The 24,708-nt window shown below is 36.5% G+C and overlaps 1 protein-coding gene across 3 annotated transcripts in view; it reads left to right on the top strand.

The window, feature by feature from the left end:
• cdh19 (cadherin 19, type 2) overlaps positions 1-24,708 on the top strand; it is a 92,448-nt gene that overhangs the window by 44,342 nt on the left and 23,398 nt on the right. For all 3 annotated transcript variants that reach the window (XR_009269080.1, XM_058765633.1, XM_058765634.1), the window contains exons 5-8: positions 8,844-9,011; positions 13,448-13,635; positions 13,933-14,186; positions 23,999-24,135. Coding sequence is in view for 2 of the 3 variants with exons in the window: in XM_058765633.1 (XP_058621616.1) it covers positions 8,844-9,011; positions 13,448-13,635; positions 13,933-14,186; positions 23,999-24,135 (747 nt within the window). In the remaining variant the exon portion in view is untranslated. The remainder of the gene's footprint in view (positions 1-8,843; positions 9,012-13,447; positions 13,636-13,932; positions 14,187-23,998; positions 24,136-24,708) is intronic.

The raw sequence follows: 24,708 nt of genomic DNA, 5'->3' as shown, positions 1-24,708 counted from the left end.
ACACTCATCGTAAAGAGTAGGGGTGTAACCCCGGTGTCCTGGCCAAATTCCCGCCACTGGCCCTTGTCAATCATGGCCTCCCAATAATCCCCATCGACTTGATTGGCTCTATGACACTCTCTCCTCTCCACCTGTAGCTGGTGTGTGGTGAGCACACTGGCACCGTTGTCCTGTGGCTGCCGTCGCATCATCCAAGTGGATGCTGCACACTGGTGGTGGTTGAGGAGAGATCCCCCCCACATGATGTAAAGCGCTTTGGGTGTATTGCAATACACAAAGCGCTATATAAATGCCTCATTCATTCATTCATTCATTCATTCAAACTAATCTCACCGAACGGATCAACAGGACCTTGAAGACCATGATCGCCTCATATGTAGGAAACAACCATCGTCAATGGGATAAATAGATATCTGAATTCAGGTATGCCATTAACACAGTCTGGCAGCAAAGCACTGGGTACACACCTGCCGAAATTGCGCTGGGTCATAAGTTGAAAGGTCCTCTGGAAAGAGCCTTACCCAGACCACCCACTCCTGATAATCCCACTTATGACATTGTGGAGAGACAAGAAGGCATGATCCGTCTAGTCAAGGAGAATGTGGAGAGAGCTCAGGCAAAACAGAAACATTACTATGACTTGCAAAGAAAACAAACCATCTTCCAAGAAGAGGATGTTGTCTGGAATTCGTACTCACCCCGTGTCAAAAGCTGAAGGTGCGGTCATGGCAAAATATTGGCTCCGAGATGGAATGGCCCTGCTAAAGTTCATAAATGTCTAGGCCCAGTTAATTATGCTATTTCATTCCTTGATAATCCTGACATTGTTGATTTTTATCATGTTCAAAATTTGAAACCTTTTTATGGATGCATTGTCTTCCAATGAGGAGGGGAATATGTAACAGACAAGCCAGTTACTAAGTCTCTTATCTGTAGGTGTCTTTCCCACCGCGAGGGGTGCTATGGCGCCTAAATGAGCTCCTTAAAGGGACACTCCACTTTTTTTGGAAATAGGCTCATTCTCCAACTCCCCAGAGTTAATAAGTTGAGTTTTACCGTTTTTGAATCCATTCAGCTGATCTCTGGATCTGGCGATAGCACTTTTAGCATAGCTTAGCATAGATCATTGAATCCTATTAGACCAGTAGCATCGCGTTCAAAAATGACCAAAGAGTTTCGATAGTTTTCCTATTTAAAACTTGACTCTTCTGTAGTTATATTGTGTACTAAGACCGGCAGAAAATGAAAAGTTGCGATTTTCTAGGACGATATGATTAGGAACTATACTCCCAGTCCGGCGTAATAATCAAGGAACTTTGCCGCGGCAGCAGGCGCAGTGATACGCGGCGCCTGAAAGTAGTCTCCAGCTATATTATAACTGGGTACCTGGCTGGGGACTACTTTCAGGCGCTGCGTATCACTGCGCCTGCTGCGCCATGTTACAGCAGCAAAGTTCCTTGATTATTACGCCGGAATGAGAGTATAGTTCCTAGCAAAATCGGCCTGAAAATCGCAACTTTTCATTTTCGCCGATCTTAGTACGATATAACTACAGAAGAGTCAAGTTTTAAATAGGAAAACTAATCGAAACTCTTTGGTCATTTTTGAACGCGATGCTACTGGTCTAATAGGATTCAATGATCTATGCTAAGCTATGCTAAAAGTGCTATCGCCAGATCCAGAGATCAGCTGAATGGATTCAAAAACGGTAAAACTCAACTTATTAACTCTGGTGGAGTTGGAGAATGAGCCTATTTCCAAAAAAAGTGGAGTGTTCCTTTAAGTAGAGGTGGGTCAGTAGAGGAAGTTAGCAGAAGAGCAGCAATAGAGAGCATGGCTTGACTGCATGTGTGCTATGTCCTTGTTGGGAAATGTTCCATTTCAAGCTCAACTTAATGTAAGGATGTGTTTTCTTTTGTTATCTCAATCTAGCCTTGTTGATGATGTTTGATATATGCTAAGCAATTGTATATGTGTATACAAGCGATGTTGGGTTGGATGCTAAAAGGTTGATACAGTTTATTTTTATGTATTTTAGAAGGACCCTTTATTGGTGACTTTAACCACATGTTACGAGCTAAAAATGGATGTAATGCCCAGATGGATGTAAGCTTGTAGCTTCTGTCTTACTTATGGCAGTATCTGATTTGGAAAGGTCTGGAGCTTGGGAACTGTTATCGTTTGGAGTGAAGTCATCGCAAATAGTTGGAGTATTCATCGTCTGAGGGACAGCTTCAACTTTGGGCATGATTTGATAAGCTATATCTCATAAAATAAGACTCCCAAACATCCATTTGCACATTAATGAACTGTGCAACCTAATATCCATTTCCTGTTACGCACTTATACATGACATTATTTGTATAATGTGATTGTTTTTTTTTGTTTTGTTTTGTTTTCATGGCATTATCTGCTTACATATGATATCGCTCATTTCTGCATCTTCCTCGTGTTCTAGACTCCTTCAGAAGATGTATAATAGTGCCCCTCAGTGTATAATAGTGAAAACACAGAAAATTAACCTGGAAAATTCTGTGTTTGGTGTGGAAAGAGTTACGGTACAAATGATTGCTTTTTACACATTTTTAAAGAATACATTGAGTAATCATTTACAGTGTAGGGTGGATAAAGTAAGTGGATTATTTCTTATTTCTTAAAATTAAATAAAATCACTTATCAAAAAGAAATAAGAACATGGTCCTCTTTTCAAGGAAAGACCAATGGTTATACAGGTATGTGCATTCTTTATGGCAACTTGAATACAACATTCGGTAACACTTTAAGGTGTCCATAATACAGAGTAATTACCTAATTAAGTACTTTGTAGTAGCCGTGGTACTTACATGAAACAAAATGTACTTACCGTGTAACTAATTTATGGAACAGCCTGTACTTACAGTTTGTAATTATGTAGATGTAATAGGCAGCTTTTGTTACACATATGTAACAGGTCGAGTTTGTTACACAGCTACTTATGTAACCAAAAAATTGTTACATGTGTTGCAGACTTTATACAACGTAATTATAAATGTAAGTACACAGACATAAGCTACTTAAAATAGTGTATCAAGACTGTACTTAAGTGTACTTCATGTGTATCTATACTGTACACCTTATCCAGCTGCACCTTAATTTGATTTAACCCACCAGTACACAGCTTAAATACATGTAATACCTTTCTAATTACATTAAAATGACAGAATATTACACAGGCATAAGCTACTTAAAATAAAGTGCATCAAGATTGTACTTAAGTGTACAAGTAGCTGTGTAACACACTTGGTATGTTACACAGGGGTCTCCAACCTTATTTTATTTGAGAGCTATGTTTTAAAAATGAATATTTCTGAGCGCTACCCCTATTATACAATACTTATATCTCTTAAGTAGTGTATCATAACTCTCAAAATAACAATCCAAACTGTTATATGCCTGAAAGAGTTTTTATATACACGTCTTCATTTAATCTCAGAGGGGAAAAAACAGAATCAGAGAATACAGTTCTTTATGTATGTCTACACAAAACAGTTAACTTACATATTTAGAGTGCATAATAACTCTCAAATGAACAAAACTACTACATGAAATTTTTTACACATCACTATGTGTATGTACATCACTCAGATTTACAGAACCGAATCAGAAAAGTTGTCTACACATAACTATATCGTCGTTCATTTGTACCGCCAGCGTTTTTAAAAAAAGTTGCCAGCCACCGCCAGATGATTTTCACCTAAATTTGACAGCCCTCAGAATATTTTCTGCTATGAATATAAGAACATATTATATATCAAAATAAAGTCTCTGCTTTTAAACAAACAAAAAAAAAAAATTATTTTATTCTATCTTCATGTGTTCATGTTTTATCACCATTTGAATGCAGGTGGGTACCATCAAAAATACAACATTGTACCAACATTTTTATCAAAGTAATGCATTTTCATGCAAAATACATTCAGATGTCATATTCTTTCACTTGTATATAATTATATGAATAATTTAAATTGCATTCAATAAACAGACACACACACACACACACACACACATATACATACATATGATTATACACACACACACAGGCTACATACATACATATGCGTACATGCACGCGCACACGCACACACACCCCTATTCAGATCGACAAATCGATTACAACTACAGATGTTTCTGTGTCTGTAAATACATTTCTCTCACTGACTACATCGTCCCGATCAGATTCAAAATGGTCAAAGCATGATCTACATAGGCTATGATCTATATATGATCTACATTTTCTCTGATCCTTCCATTTATGCCGATCGTCTTCTATTCGCACCCTAAGACCTGGAACTCAATCAGGACATGCGCTAGGGCTTTCCTTACCATAATACACCTAGAACACGGATTGCCATAAAAACTTGTCGATGGAGGGGAAGCGTTGTCTCTTAATTGACGAGATATCTCGTCAATGGCACTGAAAGAGTTAATAAAAGTAAAGTTGGTGAATGTTCTTGTTGACTCTTAGGTCTACCAGACTCCAGAAATGTGGCAAATGTGGCTGAGATTTCAAACTGATATTATTTTGCGAGATTTATATAACCTGCATCTGGATATTATTTTGGAGATCTCTAAAGCACTGACATTCAAGAGTTTAGCCATCTGCTTTGAAATGTTATCAGTGTCTAGCTCCATAAAAGGGTTGGCAATGAATGCCATACAAGGTTTTCAAAATCACTAAACCTTTCTTCAAATCCCTGCTCAAGCCAGGACAGAAGGTCACAGTACTTGAGTAGAACAAAAAATTCAGTTGTATCTGCATGTCTTTCTAACATTTTTAACACTGAAGGGAAGTGCTGCAATCTTATTTCTTTATTAACCTTTATTGTACCAGGAAATAATCCCATTGAGATTCAGAATCTCTTTTTCAAGGGAATCCTGGCCAAGACAGCAGAATAATAGCTCCGTATTAAAAAAAATAAATATATATATACATACACAGTGAAAACAACAACAACAACATTTAACAGATGAAGACAGTTGGCAATTCAACATCATCTCAACATAATTACCAGCATCGCTCAGTAACAGCACATGTGCATTTAGTACTCAGTCCTTTATCCTAATTTTAAACTGTGTCATTGCAATTTTTACCAAGATAAAGGTACAAAAACTTTAAAAGCACTTTCACCAAAGACAGTTCTAGTTCATGGAATGTCATACATGATTTGCCCATATGATCGAAGATTACATTTCCTGGTAGTGACTTTAAGAGTCAGAAGAGAACATACATAAGGAGGCAGTTTGTACAGTATGACCTTAAAAAGAAAAATATAGCAGTGCTCCAGCCTGCGATTGTGCAAAGATAGCCAACCAACACTCTCATACAAGCTACAATGATGAGTACGAAAACTAGAATTAGTTACAAATCTTAATGCTGCATGATATACTGAGTCCAGCATTTTCAACGAAGATTGATTTGCATGCATGTATAAAATATCACCGTAATCATGACAGTATCCTAGAATCACGGTCTTCTGACTCTAGGGATACTGTCATGCCAAATATATTGAAGTTGAATGATAAAATTATTACAGACAGGAAAAGTATGCTAGATTCCCTAAACCAGCACTTTATATATTGAGAGGGATTAGCTGAACTATCACATATTTCATTTACATTAAAATCTGGTTTTGCTTTGCGTATTTGAGAGACACATTTGTTTCTCAGCTAATCTGAGCTATTCTTGGAATTCTTTGCCTTTGACCAAGCAAGATCACGGTCATGAAATAGATCAGATAATTTCTGTGAAAACCACAGATTATCACGCCATTTAATCGTATATTTTCTACAAGGAGCATGCTTGTTTATAATGTAGAATAGTGATTTAAAATATTGCAACGCTATCTCGGGCTCCGGGATCAAATTTACCCTGGTCCAGTCACAAAGATTAAGATAAATTAAAAAAGCTTGTTCACAGAACGACTTAAAATCTTTTGTTCTTCAACTTTTGTTCTTCAACTATATATATATACCCAGCATCAGACAACAGGTTGGTGTTAATTTCAGTTTCAGTTAATCAGTTTGAAGCATCTGTGTTGTTTGGACTTGAGTTAATAATACAAAAAACCGTTGTCATGACATGATCAAAGCCCATAAGCTTACTGCAGATCGCCTACTGATGAACGATGCAATGATAGTTCAGAAATGCAGGAAAATCTGGATCTTTCTTAAGGCCTTTCCACACTGAGTGCGAAAAAGCGAAATGAATATCGTACGTGATGACGCGCTGGAATAAAACAACAGATTCCTATGGATGCTTCCACACAGACAGAGAACATTCACACAACAAAAACTAGATGAGCCCCAGAGACTGATCCCCAGTGAAGACCCTGTCTCCTAGACAGCCATCGGGACAAAACCACAGGAACCAGATGAGTCAATCTGACTCTGACAATCTGACTCTGCTTTAGCCTAGATTTAAACTGCTGATTTTGTCTGGCCAGAGGAGAATGATACTATTTTAACACACTATTTCCCCTTCTAAATACTGTAAAGCCGAAATAAAGCCACCCAGCTTTATATCAAGCTGATGTAAAGCTGCTTTGACACAATTTGCATTGTTAAAAGCGCTATACAAATAATAGTGACTTGACTTGACATTACATCACTTGGCCAGAACAACTGCTGTTACCCAAAAGGTCAACGCGGTGGCGCTAAAAGCTCAGAAGGCTGTATTGAGCACGAGCGTAAAAACACAGTAGTAGAGGACTTTAAACCAACATACAAAGAATATGGATGTCGAGATGTTGTTGTTGGTGTCTGAACATAGAGATATATTTATTTACATTCATACAATATATTTTCTGTTTGTTTTATGCAGCTCATGGTGTTTTTATAAAAATAAAGTATGTTTATGACAAATGACAAGCAGGTAGCATTCAGTCCAAAGAGTGCATGTCTGTCTATTATAGAATCAAAATCCATTTTAGGTCACAATCAGAAGTTATTACAAGCACTTGATGATGGTTTAAAGTGAGGTTTGAGCAAAAACATTAATGACATACATTTTGAAATGTAGCTTGATGCTAATTGTACCTCTACTTATATTTTCTTGTAAGCAATATGGATAGTTTGTGTTTCTGATGAAGAACAAAAAGTTATTTATCTTAATTTAATGCTGCATACTGAGCAGTGGACGATGTAAAAGCCATAGGCTACATGAGGAAAAATGCATTGCTGGTCAGCGCCACCTCCTGTGCAGATGTGAATTAGCAAAAGGGTTAGGGTTAGGGTTAGATCGTTTCGTTCTCGGTGTGAAAGCAACGTTTGTTGGCGATTCGCCTCGCTTTTTCGCGTCATGCTCAGTGTGAAATGGCCTTTACAATGTGCAATAAATTCAAAGTGACACCCTATTATGGCTGCAGCTCCGTAAAAAGAGAAATCATACAAAATGCATTTTTTTATTTATTTTTTATTTTTATTATTTAGTAATGTCCTGAGTACGATATTTACATATAGATATTTACATATAACCCTAAGACAAAAAAAAAAAACTAGCTGAAATTCTTAAAATAATCCCCTTCAAAAGTTTGCAAACCTTTGGTTCTTAATACTGTGTGTGGTTACCTGGATTATCTACGACTGTTTTTTTTTTTTTTTGTGATGGTTGTTCATGAGTCCCTTGTCTGTTCAGAACAGTTAAACTAAGCACTGTTCTTCATAAAAATCCTCCATGTCCTGCAGATTCTTCAGTTTTACAGCATCTTTTGTATATTTGAACCCTTTCCAGCAGTGACTGTATGATTTTGAGATTCATCTTTTCACTGAGGACAATTGAGGGACTCAAACACAACTATTCATTGAAGGAAACATGATGCATTAAGAGCCAGGGGGTGAAAACTTTTTGAATTTGAAGATCAAGGTAAACTGTACTTAATTTGTCTTCCGGGAAACATGCAAGTATCTTCTGTTGCTTCTGAAGGGCAGTACTAAAAGGAAAAAAATATATTTCAACAAAATAAGAAAAGTTTGGACATTTTCATCTGTTCAAAAGTTTTTAGTCACCATCATAATACAAGCCCCAGGTTTATTAACTAAATAAAGTAAAACAAAACATGGGTGCACAAAAAACAAACAAAAAAAAAACCACAGAGCTGGAGCTAGTGATGTGACATTTGAACCAAGGCGTCATAGATCGTGGCGAGAATAAATGGGCGTGCCAGATCAGTCCTCAATTGGACGCTTGAGTTGTTAACGTAGAAACCATGTGACCAATTACAAAGGAAACCACTTTAATTTGTGCATGTAACCTGAGGCATAAGACACAGAGCACAATGCTACAAGAAAGACTGACTTCTAGCTCTTCTGAGTATTGAGAATGCCCGCACCCGCAACATTGACATGAAAGCTGCAGTGAAATATTCTGTGCACCAAAACATTTTTGTTTTTGTTTGTTTGTTTGTGGCAGTCAGTTGATAAAATAATACATTTATCAAAAGTTAATTGTCAAAGGTTGGTATGTTAAGATGTAGAGAAAATTAGTTTTTCTTAAAATGTAGCATATATCCTAAAGTAGTTATGTATATGCATTCTTGCTCTTCACTCACCAGACGTGACAGTTGTCATGCCACAACAGCTCTACACTGGACGCGAGACCGTTGCAAATCATTTTAACTTTGTGTCAGTATGTCATAAATAGAACAAGGCATCAATTTAATATTGTGTCGTGTCGTGTCGTGCCGCGCCGCGCCACGCCACGCCACGCCGTATCCAGTGTGTACACAGCATTTCTTATTATAATGTGTACTATCTGTGTTAAAACACTATCTGTGCTCAATGTTTATTTTTCTTTCTCTCCAACACAGGTATAATTGTGACATCATGGCCTAATATGGACAGAGAAGCCAGGGAGACCTATCTGGTTGTGGTTCAAGTGAAAGATATGCTCGGACTCACTGGAGGCTACAGCGCCACAACCACTGTGACCATCAGCCTGATGGATGTCAATGACAACGGACCCACTTTCCAGCACAGTGAGAATCCAAAATTTAAATTTTGTATTTAAGAAAACCCAAAACCTTTAATAATAATAATAATAATAATAATAATAATTAAAGCTGCAAGCAGCGATGAAAGGGCCCTCACACCGGGGCTCACCTCCTTGCGGTGGCCATAGGAAAACAGGGAAACATTGGGCAATATGCTTTTAAAATGGTAAAACGTTTCTCCTGCCAACAGGTGGCACCATGATTATAATTGAATATTGGCATGTAGATGTCTTCAGGCCAGGACTCTTACCAAACATGTGAAGTTTGGGGCAGATCGGACATTGCATGTTTAAGTTAGTGTAAAACAAGTAATTTTCTGCTGCTAGCAGGTGGTGGTATGATTATAACTGAATTTTGGCCTTAAGATGTTTCAGGCCAAGAGTCTTATAAAACGTGTGAAGTTTGGGACAGATTGAGCATTGTATGCAGGAATTACAACAACTTCCTGTGTCATAGTATTAATAGCATACTTTAGCACTTAGTAAGTGTTGCTAGCATGTTTCTAACATGTGTAGTACACAATGGCATATTTTACAGTTTTTCTAATAGTGCATCACAGTGTTAAACGTCACTTCCTGTTGCCAGTAGGTGGCGCTATAACTATAACTGAATATGAGCATGTAGATGAGTTAAGTACAGGACTCATGAAAAGTGTGAAGTTTTGGGCAGATTGGACACTGCATACCTGAGTTACAGTAACTGCCTGTTTAACTGCATCAATAGCATGCTTTAACACTTAGCTAAGTGTTGTTAGCATGTTGCCAGCCTATTTAACACTTTCTGATGTTTTCTAATATGTTGCTAGGAGTACATAACAGTGTTAAATGTGTCGCTTCCTGTTGCCAGCAGGTGGCGCTATGATTATAACTGAATATGGGCATCGGTATGTGTTCAGGACTGAACTTCTGCCCCAAACTTCACGTTTGATAGATCGAATATTGCTTGCCTGTTACAGTAAATTCCTGTATAATGACGAAACATCAAATTTTCTCAGGCCGCCAGAGACCCTCAACTCAAGATCTTCGCAATTTCGCATCGCAAAGGCCTTATGATTACACTCAGCAAATTTGAAGATGATCCGATTAAAACTGTAGGAGGAATTTGTTAAAGTATGTGGCCTGGAAATGACAAACTGTACAAAAATCATACAGGAAATTCAAATTAACGGTCTTCCTGTTAAGTTTGGGATTTTGAACAAGGAGACTTTTTTTGTAGGTTGTAACACCTCGTTTCTTTAAAGCTGTTACTCTGAGGGGTTCAACAGATTTTTGACATGCACTGTTTTAAAATACTCTTCACAACACAATTAATTTTATAATTCTAATTTATTCTTCCCACAAAAGATATATATATACTGTGTATATATATATATATATATATATATATATACCCCACACACACAGGTGCAAAAACCAACAAATAAACCATGCATCGATTTATGTGCACTTTGTCTTTTAACAAAAGAGTCAATGAAGTGAAACTTATCGTTCCTGTACAGATGATGTATGAGAAGTTATGAGAGATGAGGCGATGTTTAAAGCCAAGATACTTTGAGTGCGATGCAATGTTATGGATCCTAAAACCCTCTGTATCGTTGACGTTCTGCGTGTCGCTGTCCTGTGTGTCGCGTTGGATGACCACGTGCGGTAGTTTTACTACTGCTTGGGACTTTGAAGACATTACCTCTCGTATACAGCGGTGATTAAAGATGCAGCCGATCAATGACACATGAAGAAAGAAATGGTGCGAAGCATAGACAGGTGTAGACATGGGCATTTAAAGTCCTTTAGCTGAGCAAAAACTCCAAGAGTTCTCAACTAAGGACTTTAAAAGAGCAAGCAGGTAGCATGCGTTCAACCAAATGGTTTCCCTCTACCAAACGAACTGACTTACTCTACTGCCTCTGAGCTTATATGTCCGGTTACCTCCAGGCACTAGCGCCCCCAAGCTGCTCCTAGTGGTACTACATTCAACCAGATACCTCTTAAGCAAAATAAGTGGAAAATACAATAAAAAAAAGAAACAGGTAACGGTTAGACGGTTACAAGGTATTGGTGTGTTACATGTGTGTACCGAGTTTTGTACATGTACCTCACACCATCGGTGCTCGGGCCCTAATAATTAATTAAAGTAATGAATTATTTATATATCACTTTTCTGCTTTAAGCACTCAAAGTGCATTACATTGTGAGGGGGATCTCCTCATCCAGCAAAATCTTTCATGGAAATATAATGACAATAAAGCCGTGCTTTGTATTATAAAGCATTTTCAGATCAAGTTGGGGTGACTTTTGACAAGATTATGTGGGAATAGATCAGTACTTTTTAAATGGACAGAAACACAAAAATAGTAATTATATAGGCCAGGGACCCTCAAATCTGGCCCACAAGATCCACTTTCCTGCAGAGTTTAGCTCTAACCCTAATCAAACACATATGAGCGTGCTAATCAGTGTCTTCAAGATCATTAAAAAAAATCACAGGTAGGTGAGTTTGATCAGGGTTGGAGCTAAACTGTGCAGCAGATTTGCCCTCCAGGGAAAGATTTGAGGAACCCTGATATAGGCCATGATGTAATATTCAGTCATTTTTAGCTCAGATGAATGAACAAATCTCTCAGTGAACTTTATCTTCCTGCTCCAATCAAAGAGGTCTGGAATAATGAAAAAAGAAGAAAGGTTCCAAGTTGAGATGCTTGCACTGGCAACAGAACCAGAATCTGTAGTTTGTCTGCATCAACATCTGTCCTGGACAGCATCTGTCATTCCCAATGCCAGTGCCCAAAGTTGTTTTTCTCAGAGATTTTTGTCATGACCATAGAAACCACCCCTAAAATCACTTAGACCACTGCAGCTTCCCCTATGGCTCCTGTCGCTTCAGTATTCCTAGTCTCCTAAGAGTTACCCACCATTGCAGCTTATCCAAAGCTGCCTGCCACTGCAGCTTCCCAATCAAAAGACCTATTGGTTTGTCTGAACTTCTGCATGTGATTTTGGGTTCATTTTAGATTGTGGTTTAACATTTGCCAATTTTTTGGATCAGATTTTTTAATCTAATCTTTGTTACACAGTAAATAGCACTAAAAAAGGTGGGGCTAACTCATGCTTTCTTTGTAGAACAACCAATGTTCCTCACAAACAGCTTAATAAATAACATTAAATAACATTAAATGTTGTGATGGGAAATTTTAGGATAGGGGAAGAGTAAGAGGACAGGAAATATAATTAGCATTGTATAAAATTGCATTGTATAATTAGCATTGTATAAAATCACTCATCGGCCTCATCCAGGACAGTGACGAGTCTGCTTACAGACAGGAGGTTAAAGAGCTGGCTGTCTGGTGCAGTCAAAACAGTGGAGATGACCGTGGACTTCAGGAGAAACCCCCCTGCTCTCCCCCACTCACCTTCATGAACAGCACTGTGGCTGTAGTGGAGTCATTCAGGTTCCTGGGCACCACAATCTCCCAGGACCTGAAGTGGGACAATCACATTGAGTCCATTGTGAAAAAGGCCCAGCAGAGGTTGTACTTCCTTTGCCAGCTGAGGAAGTTCAACCTGCCACAGGAGCTGCTGAAACAGTTCTACTCCACCATCATTGAATCCGTCCTCTGCACTTCTATAACTGTCTGGTTCAGCTCAGCTACCAAATCTGACCTCAGAAGATTACAGAGGGTAGTCCAGAGTGCTGAGCGAATCACTGGTACAACCCTCCCCACTCTTCAAGAACTGTACTTATCCAGAGTGAGTAAAAGAGCTGGCAAAATCACTCTGGACCCCTCACATCCAGCACACTCCCTCTTTGAACTGTTGCCGTCTGGTTGACGCTACAGAGCTCTGAGCATCAGAACAACCAGGCACAGGAACAGTTTCTTCCCTCAGGCAATCCATCTCATGAGGACTTGACAATAAACACAGAACACAACACTATAATACATTTATTTAACACATATACTTATTTACATTTCAAATTTGCACATATTATAACTGTACATACATAATTGTCTATATTATATATTGTGTTTTTTGCCATTTTGTACATTGTCTATTTTGTATATTTGTATATTATTATTTTTATTATCTGTTTCTTGTCTTGTCGCTGTCATTCGGTTGCACTGTGGAGCTTCTGTCACTAAAACAAATTCCTCGTATGTGTAAACATACCTGGCAATAAAGCTCATTCTGATTCTGAAATTAATAGAGGTCAATGGAAAATTCACACCATGTCAAAAATGCATCTGGGTGTGAGTAATGACATTTTACTTTATTATCAGCATTCAGTGATTTATTGTATTATGTAGATGATTATTATTATTTTTATTATTTATTTATTTTTTTGTTCCTGTTTCTGTTGCCAAAACACATGAATGTTATTGACAGTTGTTTTTTTATTGTTTTGTTTTTTCATTTTCCTCTGTCAAGATTTGTATACATTTGCTATATCAGAGTCAGCCCCAGTGGGCACTACAGTGGGAAGAATAATGGCAGATGATGGTGATGTTGGTCTGAACGCTAAAATGAACTACAGCTTAGAAGATCTTGAGGAGAGCAGCACCTTCACAATCCAGACGGACCCTGACACTCAAGAGGGGATTGTCATACTCGCTCAGGTCTTACAGTACAATACAAATATGCATATGTAATCATCAAGACTTTTTTTTTTTTTTCTGAATATCCATGACAGTGTTTCACAAATGTTGTGCATGGTGTTCTTAGACACAAATTCAAGATTCATTTATATTAATTTATATTTGTACTAGTTAATTAATATTTTATTCAAATATTTAAATTCACAATTCATAATTTAATTCATAATGTTAATTTTCAAATTTCAATCTATAAACACTGTCAATCACTGGACAACTGTTTTACATTTGTCTTTTATAAGTGTTCTCTTGTCTCTGCAGCCACTGGATTATGAGAGCAAGAGGCGGTTCGTCATTGCTGTAGAGGCCATCAATGAAAACATAGATACACGCTTTTTGAGTGCATATGAGTTTCATGACAGGACAACACTCAAAATCACTGTGACAAATGTGGATGAACCACCCATCTTTTATGAAGCACCTTATAACTGGAAAGTTCTAGAGAGTGCCCAAATAGGCACTCAAGTTGGTACAGTCTACGCTAAAGACACTGACACCACCAACAACCCCATAAGGTAATTTCTTTTTCTTTTCTTTTTTTCTTCTCTCCTTTCTCATTTCAACCCATACTACCCCCAAAGGACAGATTAGAATGACAATAACATTACATCACAGGATAAACACTGTGGCTCTATAGTACTTTCAAAATATTGCTTAATTTCTTTGAATGGTTCATGTCAACTTCTAGCTCAATCAGTGGCATACGTAAGGGCCTGCAATGCCCAGATCAAAAAAACTTCACAAAACCCTCGACTGCCCAAAGCCCACCTATTGATGTGACAATACCTGGGACCTGTACCATGGCTATCCAAGTAATTTTCAGTTTAGTTTGCACCAATCCCAGGTTTTAGGTACCATGGCATTCATTGCCATGGTGATGTACACTCCACAGCTAACCTGCTCTGGGGCAGGTTATGTTCTGGGTAAGAGATCTCAAACTGAAATTGGACCAATCAGATGTGTACAAAGTAACACATGTCTGACGCAAAAAAAAAAAAAAAAAAAACTCCCCCAGTTTCTCTTCCTCCAATTTGAAGGTCATTATATAGTAAAATAAAAAATAAATAAAAAATGTCTGGCTTTAATGATAATTACTGAGATTTATTTTATAAGATTTATATATAATTTATACAAATATTATGATTTTAAATTATTATTAATCAATTACACACAAGCTATTTTATTTTAACAATTATTATAAAACATTTATTTGAAATGAATATCAATATATACAGATCATATGTAATAAAAATAAGCTGTAGAATCAATCAATAATTGACTGTGACCTTACACGTTCGAGTCTCTATCACTATATATTATCAACTATATAAACTAACTTCACAAGTTTCACTTGTGACTGCACTAATAGAGCAAGATAATTTCTTTTATTTGTCCTCTTTCATGGACAAGTACTTTCTTCAGTGTACATGGGTTTCAATTCCTCATTCTTCAATATTTTAACCTTTAGCAAGAGTTTTGGATCTCGCTGGTTTTCTGGCAACAAGCAAATCACACTTGCTCTGTGTTGCAAGGCATGTGATTGGTTGTTCGCCACTGTTACACATTCATGGGAACGAGCTCCACAAACTCAGGATCAAAGCCTGTGTTGACAAAGAAAGTTTTGCTAGTGATATTCAGGACTTCTGACTAGAGACAATTACATGGAAATTGTAACGTAAGGTGTGTGACAATAGAGGTGTGGGTCCAAATGCATCTTTATTTAATAAAACGTAGCAAGACAGGCCGGGTCAATATCAGCAAATGGAGTAATCCAAAAAAGCTATCCACAGAGCAGGCAAAGGTCAGAGCAGGCAGCAAACAATCATGAAACAAGGAACAGTCCAAGATCAAAACACAAAGGCAAGGCAAGGCATGGCACGGCATGGCAAGGGAACACGGAAGACCAGGGGCCCGTTTCAGAAAAGAGGTTAAGTGAAAACTCTGAGTATGTTAACCCTGAAATGAAGGAAACTCTGGGTTTTCCGTTTCAAGATGGGAGGTTTGTCAGACCCCAAGAAAGCAGCGTAAGTTAAGCCGGTTTCTGAAAGAGAGGTAACTTATACTCAGTCAGTTACTGTGGTAACTTATTCTGTCGGGAGCAGGTTTTCTTCTGTAAACCCGGAGTTTCTTTCGGTCTCCTCCCCCTTTGTGTTAGCAAAGTTTAAATACCTTATTCATTCATTCATGCTGCAAAATTGCTTTTCTTACTGAGTATTTTTGTCTTATGTCAAGTACAAATATCTAAAAATTCTTAATATGCATTTTATAGATGAAAAATGGTCTAAGATATTTAGTCTTGTTTCCTGGGGGATTTTCCTTTTAAGTGCATTTTAGCTAAAACAAGTAAAATTGTCCACCATAGAGTAAGAAAAATAATCTTAATGCAAACTGAAACAAAAATATTTTTAATTTCTTACCCCATTGAGAGAAAATTTGCAAAATAAGAAAAATGCACTTTAAAACATCGGAGATGCAGAGCACATTATAAGTCCACTGTATGCAGATTTTAAGGAAAGTGTGCATCCCTCTCACACTCATTCTGATATTTGTTTTTCCTGGGCACAAATCCGTCAATGAGGAGTTTCACAGGACTGTAGGTCAGTGGTGTAAAAATCGGTTTAAATGAGGCTAATCGGGTAAATGACGTTCACTTGATAACATCTTTCTGTGACCTCTGGAAGTAACCCACTAATCAGAATTTCCTTCAAGATTTCCAGTGTGGTTGGATGCATTAATGACAAGCATATCTCCACCATTGCACCTTCTGAAAATGAAACTAATTACTGTATGGAATGGAAGGATGCCAGATGGAGGAGTAGCTACGACATGCCATAACCACATAACCACAGCAGCACAAATAATTCAAAAAAATTTGTTGGTCATCTTTATTTCCTACAAAAGCAAAAGTTATTCTTCCAATACTTGACAATCTCCTCTTCATCTGTCAGTTATGCTGGTGCAGGTTCTCCCCCCTTTTATTACTCTAATTAAGAAATGTAACAGATTGGATTAGAGATTATTTAATTATGTGAAAAGATATTTAATGTCAAATGTTTGTAAAGTCATTTAGCCTGCACCCATGAACCTTTCATGCTTAAAGCTTTACCTTGATTGAATTGTGTTTTTATACTTCATTTTTAGCTGCTGCCACGTTCTTGTTTATTTTTTCTGTCTTTTTCCTCTTTTTTTTTTTTTGGCCATGGGATACCAGTAAAATGAATATTAGTTCAATAATTTACAGTTTTCACCTCTGATATTATAACAGTTATTAAGTTATTGACAGTTATTAAGAATCAAAGTTACGCATTGACTCGGGAAGTACACCAACGTCTCTCACCCGGAAGCTGTTGCCATGGTGAATTGTAATTTTGGAGCTCCACTGTTCATGACTTTTCATAGTCGTGGTGCACATGCTTAACTCAGTCAACCTACTCAGAGTTGAATAAACTAACACAATTCAACCGTTCTGAAACCGAAAACTCTAAGTTTCCCATCTCACGTTAAGTCAACTCAGAGTTCAAGTTTAAACTCAGAGTTGGTTGAACCTCTTCACTGAAATGGGCCCCAGGAAACGTTACAGGCTAACAATCAACAGCGATGTGAAAGTAACCAGGTTTCCATCCAAGGTTTTTTTGGCGAAAAACTAATTAGCACTTTAAAATATTTACGATATAGCCGAAATGCCAATTATCGATTAAATTTCTCATGTGTCGACACAATCTTTTTCCGCTTAACTTTAGCGCATAAATTCCATATCGATACTTCAAATGTCACAAAAATTAGTTTGGAAACACTTTTTTTCAAGAAAAGGGGCTTTAACGAAAATAAATGTGGTGTCACATGACAGAAATAGCCTTTAGGCAGCATCCGTGTTCATCACGTTAGATCACCGTTTCTCAGTTCAAAAGCGCATTAAATCATATTCATATTATTCAGTTGCATCTGAAATTATTTTATACATGGTAAGAAAAAGACGAGTTACCTCTTAAACATCTCAATCTTAATTTGATGTTCCTTTAGTACGTTTACATTATTTTTTTACAGTGCACTCTTCAGTTTAAATAGCCTGTAGTCCGTGCCATTCAGCTTGACCACCATACATACCCCAGTGATACTATGCCAAGTGCATTTTGTTTTACATGGATATTGGAACGTGAAGTTCAAAAGTTTAAATTAATTCGTTTTGGCTCGTTAGCTTCTTATATTTTTATTCTTTATTTAGTTCTTTCTACCATTAAATTGAAAGGATTTGTTGTGGAGTGAGGGGAAATAAAATAGCCTGATTTTTCAATATGTTTGGCTGACTGTATTTTATTATGACAATGAACAGGCTGCGTTGTCGAGTATACTTAACTGCGTGCATGAGGCGCCGGCACGATCACTTGATTTTTTTTTTTTTTTTGAGGAAACAACTTATAATAGCCTACTCCTTCATTTGTGGTCATATAAGAGTAATACATTTTTCAAAACTGTTCAAAATATTTATTTTATTTGTGTACATTCACAAAAACAAAACGTGCTTTTGTGAAATAAAGGAAACAAACAGGATGCCGCTTTCTCAAGAGCACATCGCAAAAATGAACCAAAATTCTGCATATAGGCTGCTAATTGTTGCAGGGGTTTTTTCTTTCGTTTTGTTAATTCATTAATTATTTAGAAAAATATATTTTGCAGATGAGCCCATTTCTTTTATATAAAATAGCTTATTTTTCTCTGTTCGCAGAATCACTGCAGGTGCGTGCATGTGAATCCTCACGTTCATGTTGTTTATGCTGCTTTTTGCATGTATAAAATGAATCCCTGGAAAACAAATTTAGATATTTTGAATGGGTCACAGCCACCTATCAATTTAAATTTAATTTAATTGTAATTTAACATAATCCTGTCAGTTAACGGTATGGCTTAACGACCGTCGTTTAGGAGAAATAAAATAACCGAAATGAACATTCCTATTTCCTATCAACGTTAATCAAAAAAATAATAATACAACTGCACCTGTTTATGATTATTGCTTAAGTAGCCTAACTATCTAATAGTCTATAACAAAGTACTAAAAAAAAAAAAAAAAACCTCATGACACTTGTAAATAAAAATAATTTTATGTAGGCCTGTACAATTTAATAGGCTGTTTTGTTTCAAATGGATGAAGAACAGGCTACTAGCCTATAGCCCAGGGTTCCTCAAATCTTACACTGGAGATCCAATCCACTGCAGAGTTTAGCTCCAACCCTGATCAAACTCACCTGTCTGTGATTTTCTAATGATCCTGAAGACATTTGATTAGCATGTTCAGGTGTGTTTGATTAGGGTTACAGCTAAACTCTGCAGGAAAGTGGATCTCGAGGTCTAGATTTGAGGAGCCCTTCTATAGCCTATAATTTACACAATAGGATACATTTATGTATGGAAACAGCTCAAGGGCAATTTTTTTTTTTTTTTTTTTTTGCGACACACCAAAACTTATGCAACAATTAGTTTTTTTTAGGGATGACATCACGCACACCATTTTATCGGTAAAAGGCCAGTTGGATGGAAACAGGCTGTAGACAGCAAAGTTTTTTTAATGCATATTCTCTTTGTCGATAACAAAACAGAGCAAAAACTGGATGACAACTTAACTAATGTGTGTGTACCATTCTTATAGTGAGACTAATGAGGTAATGAGAGACAGGTGATAGCAATTGATGATGAGTGCAGATGAGTCCGGGCAAAGGATTATGGGAAATGGAGTCCTGGGTGAATGGTAAAAGTCAGGGATGGAGTGCCAACTAGTGGACCTCATGGGCACTCCAGTTGGTGATTGTGACAGAAATGTAATCACGGGAGCAATGTTGGCATCCAAAAAGGTGTTTATTTTCGGTAGATGTGCAAAAATGTTAGGTGCTCGTAAAGTAAATAACATTAAGAGCATAAATAAAACAAAAGTTATTAACCCTTTTAAACCGGCTGTGTCGGCGCCGACACATCAGACCAAGCTGTATTCATGTTACCATAACTCTTCTACCGTTTGCACTATCAAAATAATTCAAATTGCTCCTGACAGCAGACAACATGTGCTTTTCGGCAATATATGGCTTATTACGGTAATTTCTTGTGCTCCGTCAAGAAATGACGGCAGATTTCCGGGAGAGCAGGAAGGGAGAATTTGAATAGAGAGATAGGGAGCGCGGAGTTTTGGATTGCATAAACAAATGAACAAATAATAAACAAAATGAACAAAAACATGGTCAAGGAGGAGTAAACAGCATAAGAGTCGATTAGGATGATTTTTGATGAGACTTTGGGAGCAGGCTGAGTGAGACTTTTTCACATGTGGTGTGTGCGTCGCTATAATGAGTCCGTGCATGTAAATGAATGGGTGTATGCATGTACATGCATGTGTAAATGTGTGCGTGTATGAACAAAAAAGCCTCCTGAATGAAAACTGTGCAACCCAGTGTCCCAAAAATACTTGTGTATATATGTATTATAGTTTAATTTTGAAGTAAGAAGTGTTTAGTGATTATTTCGATCATGATTTTTCTCTTTTTTTTCTAAAAAAAAAAAAAAAATCCGTTTTTATTTTTTATTTTTGTCTATTTAAATTATGTTTACAAACTCAAAACACAAGATTAATGGTCAAAAACTGTACTTTTTAAAAAGCCATTTGTTTTCTGAAAAAAATGACACCTTGCACTTGAAAATAACACATTCTGTTAGAATTTTACAGTCAAATAAACAAAATGTGTGAAAATGACCTATTTTAGCCTTAGGTTTTAAAGGGTTAATAAAGACAATCTAAAAACTAGAATACAACTGGAGCTGGAGTGTACCATGCTCAAGCATTGCTACAACGACCTTGTTTGACTAACTCTTAACAATCCATCCTTACTCTTAACAAAACATATTTCTTGCTTCTACTAATTGTAAGATATCATCATTTTTATATATAAAATAAACTCTTGCCTCACCATATAATTAATAAGTATATCAGAAAATTAAGAACAAGAGTTAAATACAAAAAAGTAATAATTGATTATTATTATTATTATTATTGTTGTTGTTGTTGTTGTTGTTGTTGTTGTTGTTGTCATTGTCATTAATCTCTCTCCATCGCAACACTTTGTTGGAAATTGAAAGTCAGCATTTTTAATATCTTGGCATAATGCTTTTTTTTTTTTTTTTAAATCCACATTAAATTCAAAACGCATTTTGTTCCTGTTGGGCAGAGAAGATGAATGATTTTGAAAGTTGTCCAGCTTGATGACAAAAATATATGAACCAAGTCTTGAGACTGTAGGTAAAACTGACCCCACTACTTTAGTCCAAAAAAAAAAGAAAAAGAAAAATTGAAAACTTTTTAAAAAAAATAATAATAATAATTCATTTTATTTGTGGGCGCCTTTCAAGACACTCAAGGACACCTTACAATAATAAAATACACAATTAAACAAAGGGAAGAAACAACAACACAAACAATAATACAAAAAAATCAATACACAATAACCTAAATAAAATCACTCAGGATAGGCTAATCTAAAAAAATGAGTTTTAAGGCGCGATTTAAAAATTGAAAGACTAAGACTATTACGTATATCTTGAGGTAATGTATTCCAAAGTGTCGGAGCAATACAACTAAAGGCTCTACTTCCCATGGTAGTTAAACGTACAGATGGTACAACAAGAGTCTCAGAAGCAGAAGACCTGAGGGATCGAGTAGGTACATACACACGAAGAAGTTCACTAAGATAAGAAGGTGCTAGATTATAAAGGGCCTTATAAGTAAAAAGTAAAATCTTGAATTGAATACGATATCTGATTGGAAGCCAATGAAGGTGCCCTAAAACTGGAGTAATATGCTCATTCAACGGTGTTCGTGTAATGATCCGAGCTGCTGAATTCTGAACCATCTGAAGTTTATGAATAAGTTTCTGTGAAACACCACTGAGCAGAGAGTTACAGTAGTCAATTGGAGAGGTAACCAATGCATGCACGAGAACAGCAGTACCATTAACAGAAAGAGATGGTCGAAGACGATTAATATTTCGCAGATAGTAATATGCGGACCGTGTAATATTATTTACATGTGCCTCGAAAGACAGAGTACTGTCAAGGATGACACCCAAACTCTTGACCTGAGAAGAAGGAGAGATAACAGAGTTGTCGACAGTAAGTGTAAAACTTCCACAATTACGCAGTTTTGATTTAGTACCTACTAATAAAATTTCAGTTTTCGCACTATTAACTTTGAGAAAATTACATGCAAACCATGATTTAATTTCAGAAAGACAGAGCAAAAGAGAGGAAGACGGCAATACTGAACTGGGCTTCGAAGATATATAGAGCTGGGTGTCATCTGCGTAACAGTGAAAATTTATATTAAATTTACGAAAAATCTGTCCTAGAGGTAGTAAATACACTATAAACAGAAGAGGACCCAGGACTGAACCTTGAGGCACACCACTGGTTATCTGAGATATCCGCGATTTAAAATTTTTTATTTGAACGAACTGAGTCCGACCAGATAAATATGATATAAACCAATCAAGGGATATACCAGTGATCCCAATAGAAATCAACCTCTCCAATAAAATGCTATGTGAGATAGTGTCGAAAGCTGCAGTTAAATCAAGAAGAATGAGTATTGATAAAAGTCCCGAATCTGCAGCCATTAACAAATCATTTGTGACTTTAATAAGTGCTGTCTCCGTGCTATGATAGGGACGATAAGCAGACTGAAATGGCTCAAACAAGTTATTCTCCATTAAATGAGTATGTACCTGCTGAGCAACAATTTTTTCCAGTAATTTAGAAAGAAAAGGTAAATTAGATATGGGTCGAAAATTTTCAGGGTTATTACAATCCGCACCAGGTTTCTTAAGTATGGGAGTTATGGCCGCTACTTTAAAGGATGAAGGAATAGTACCAGTAATAAGAGAAGAATGTATAATTTGAGTTATCAAGGGTAATAAAGAAGATAGACGAAACTTAACAAGATGTGTGGGAATAGGATCTAACTGACAGGTAGTAGATTTAGATTTTTGAACACATTCAGCTATTTCATTCGCTGTAGGCAAATAAAAACTAGAAAAAGCAGTTAGAGCAGAAGCATCATAAAGAGAGAAGAATGAACCACATGCCCCATTATTGGGTGTTAAATTCTTATGAATAGTTTCGATTTTATCACTAAAATAGTTCATAAAAGTATCACATGTAGTATTAGAGTGCGGATGTAATGAGAAAGCATCTGGTGGTCGCAAAATATTATTCATTGTAGAGAACAGTATTTTTGTATTCCCACCACCAGAGTTGATCAAATTGGCATAATAATTTGTTTTAGCGGTAGAAAGGGCATCTTTGTAATCTCTGATGTGGTGATCATACATTTCCTTGTGCACAATTAAACCAGATCTCATATATAAACGCTCTAGTTGACCCCAAAACAATAATAATAAAAATAAATAGGGCCTTTTTCCACAACCCCTACTTCAATGATCTTAGCAAGGTCCATCCCAACCCATGACATGCTTTCAGGAAAGGGAGCTGTTTACAAAACATTGACATGCTGTAGCTTAAAATCATTAGTCACATTGTGTTTTATACCGTGTAATGCCGCTGTACAGTATAATCTTCTGTAGAGTTAATTTATAGTAGATATTGATGTTGTAATTATAACTGAAATTATGCATTTGTGTTGACCCTGTTTCCTATTTCCCTAGTTGGATTTGTTGTTTTGTACAGTTGTTTGTAAATTTGGAGCAATCTGGAGAAACAGACTAAAGGATTCTGAATCTTCAGAACAGAGTACATTGTTTGCCATACCATATATTTATTTATTTATGTTTTATTTGTTAGGGACATATACAATAAACATAGATGAAACTGAAACAACAGTCATCCCATGCATGTGCCATAGTGCTTATAGCCAAAGCTAATTTGCAACACTTGTCCCTAGGAGGGCTTTTATAAATTACAATTACAAAAATAAACAACAAGTAGTACACAAATTTATAATACTAATACACTAAACATGACTACAAGTTTGTTGATATATCAACCAAGATTTTGTGGCTTTTTTAAAATAATTATAATTTGCAGTAGATTTTAAATAATCAGGCAACGAATTAAAAGATTTTACACCTTTCACTGAGAGAGTAGTTTGAGCAAATGATGTTTTACAATGTTTTAATATGTGCTTGGCCAGACAGTCCATGATTATTTGAATTACCTGCTGTTTGTGCATGGTTGAAATCTGCATATGGTTAAAAAAACAAAAAACAAAAAACAAAAAAACAATGGAAGTATATGAGAAAAATAGCTCCTAATAACAATTGTTTTCCTTGAACAGATACAGCATTTCAAAGAGCAGTGACACACGTCAGATGTTCAGAATTGATCTCAGTAATGGGACAGTGTATGTGGCTAACCTTTTGGATCGAGAAACAGCAGCCTGGTACAACTTGACCATCGACGCCAGAGAGATCAGTGAGCACATTCTTGTCACTAACATGCATCAACCACTAACTACCACAGGCATATGATTAATGATTTGAATATACAGTGTACTGTATACATTACAGATGTAATGTCTGATCTAGTTTTGAGTTTTGTTTGAGCTTTTGTCTTATTTTTGCACTGCACTCTGTTCAGTTTCCTGTATTTGTTCATCTGGTACCATGGTTTTGGCTTTTCTCTCATGTGTCACTAGGGTTGGATATCATTTTTAATTTTATCAATTCCGATTCTGCTTGTTGATTATAATTCTTATCGATTCCTAGTTTCGATTCCAATAAGATAAAAAATCCAATATAAAAACAAAAGTCAAACATTTAGATGTCAAACATTTGTCTTTTTTTTTTTTTTTTTTACAAAGCATTCTGTTGCAGCTAAATATCATGAGCAAAAATCAGCAGCCTACAGAACACTTAGGCCTACAAGAATAACTTTTGCCTATGCTTTTAACAAAAATACTTCAGCAAAAACAACTAGCCAATAAATTTCAAATATTAAAGTGTATTTGCATAAATAAATAGAAATGAACCAAATGTCAGGTACAGA

Source organism: Onychostoma macrolepis, chromosome 24 (genome assembly GCF_012432095.1).
Source record: "Onychostoma macrolepis isolate SWU-2019 chromosome 24, ASM1243209v1, whole genome shotgun sequence".
NCBI classification, from domain to species: Eukaryota; Metazoa; Chordata; class Actinopteri; order Cypriniformes; family Cyprinidae; genus Onychostoma; species Onychostoma macrolepis.
This window is presented reverse-complemented; position numbering and strand designations above follow the sequence as displayed.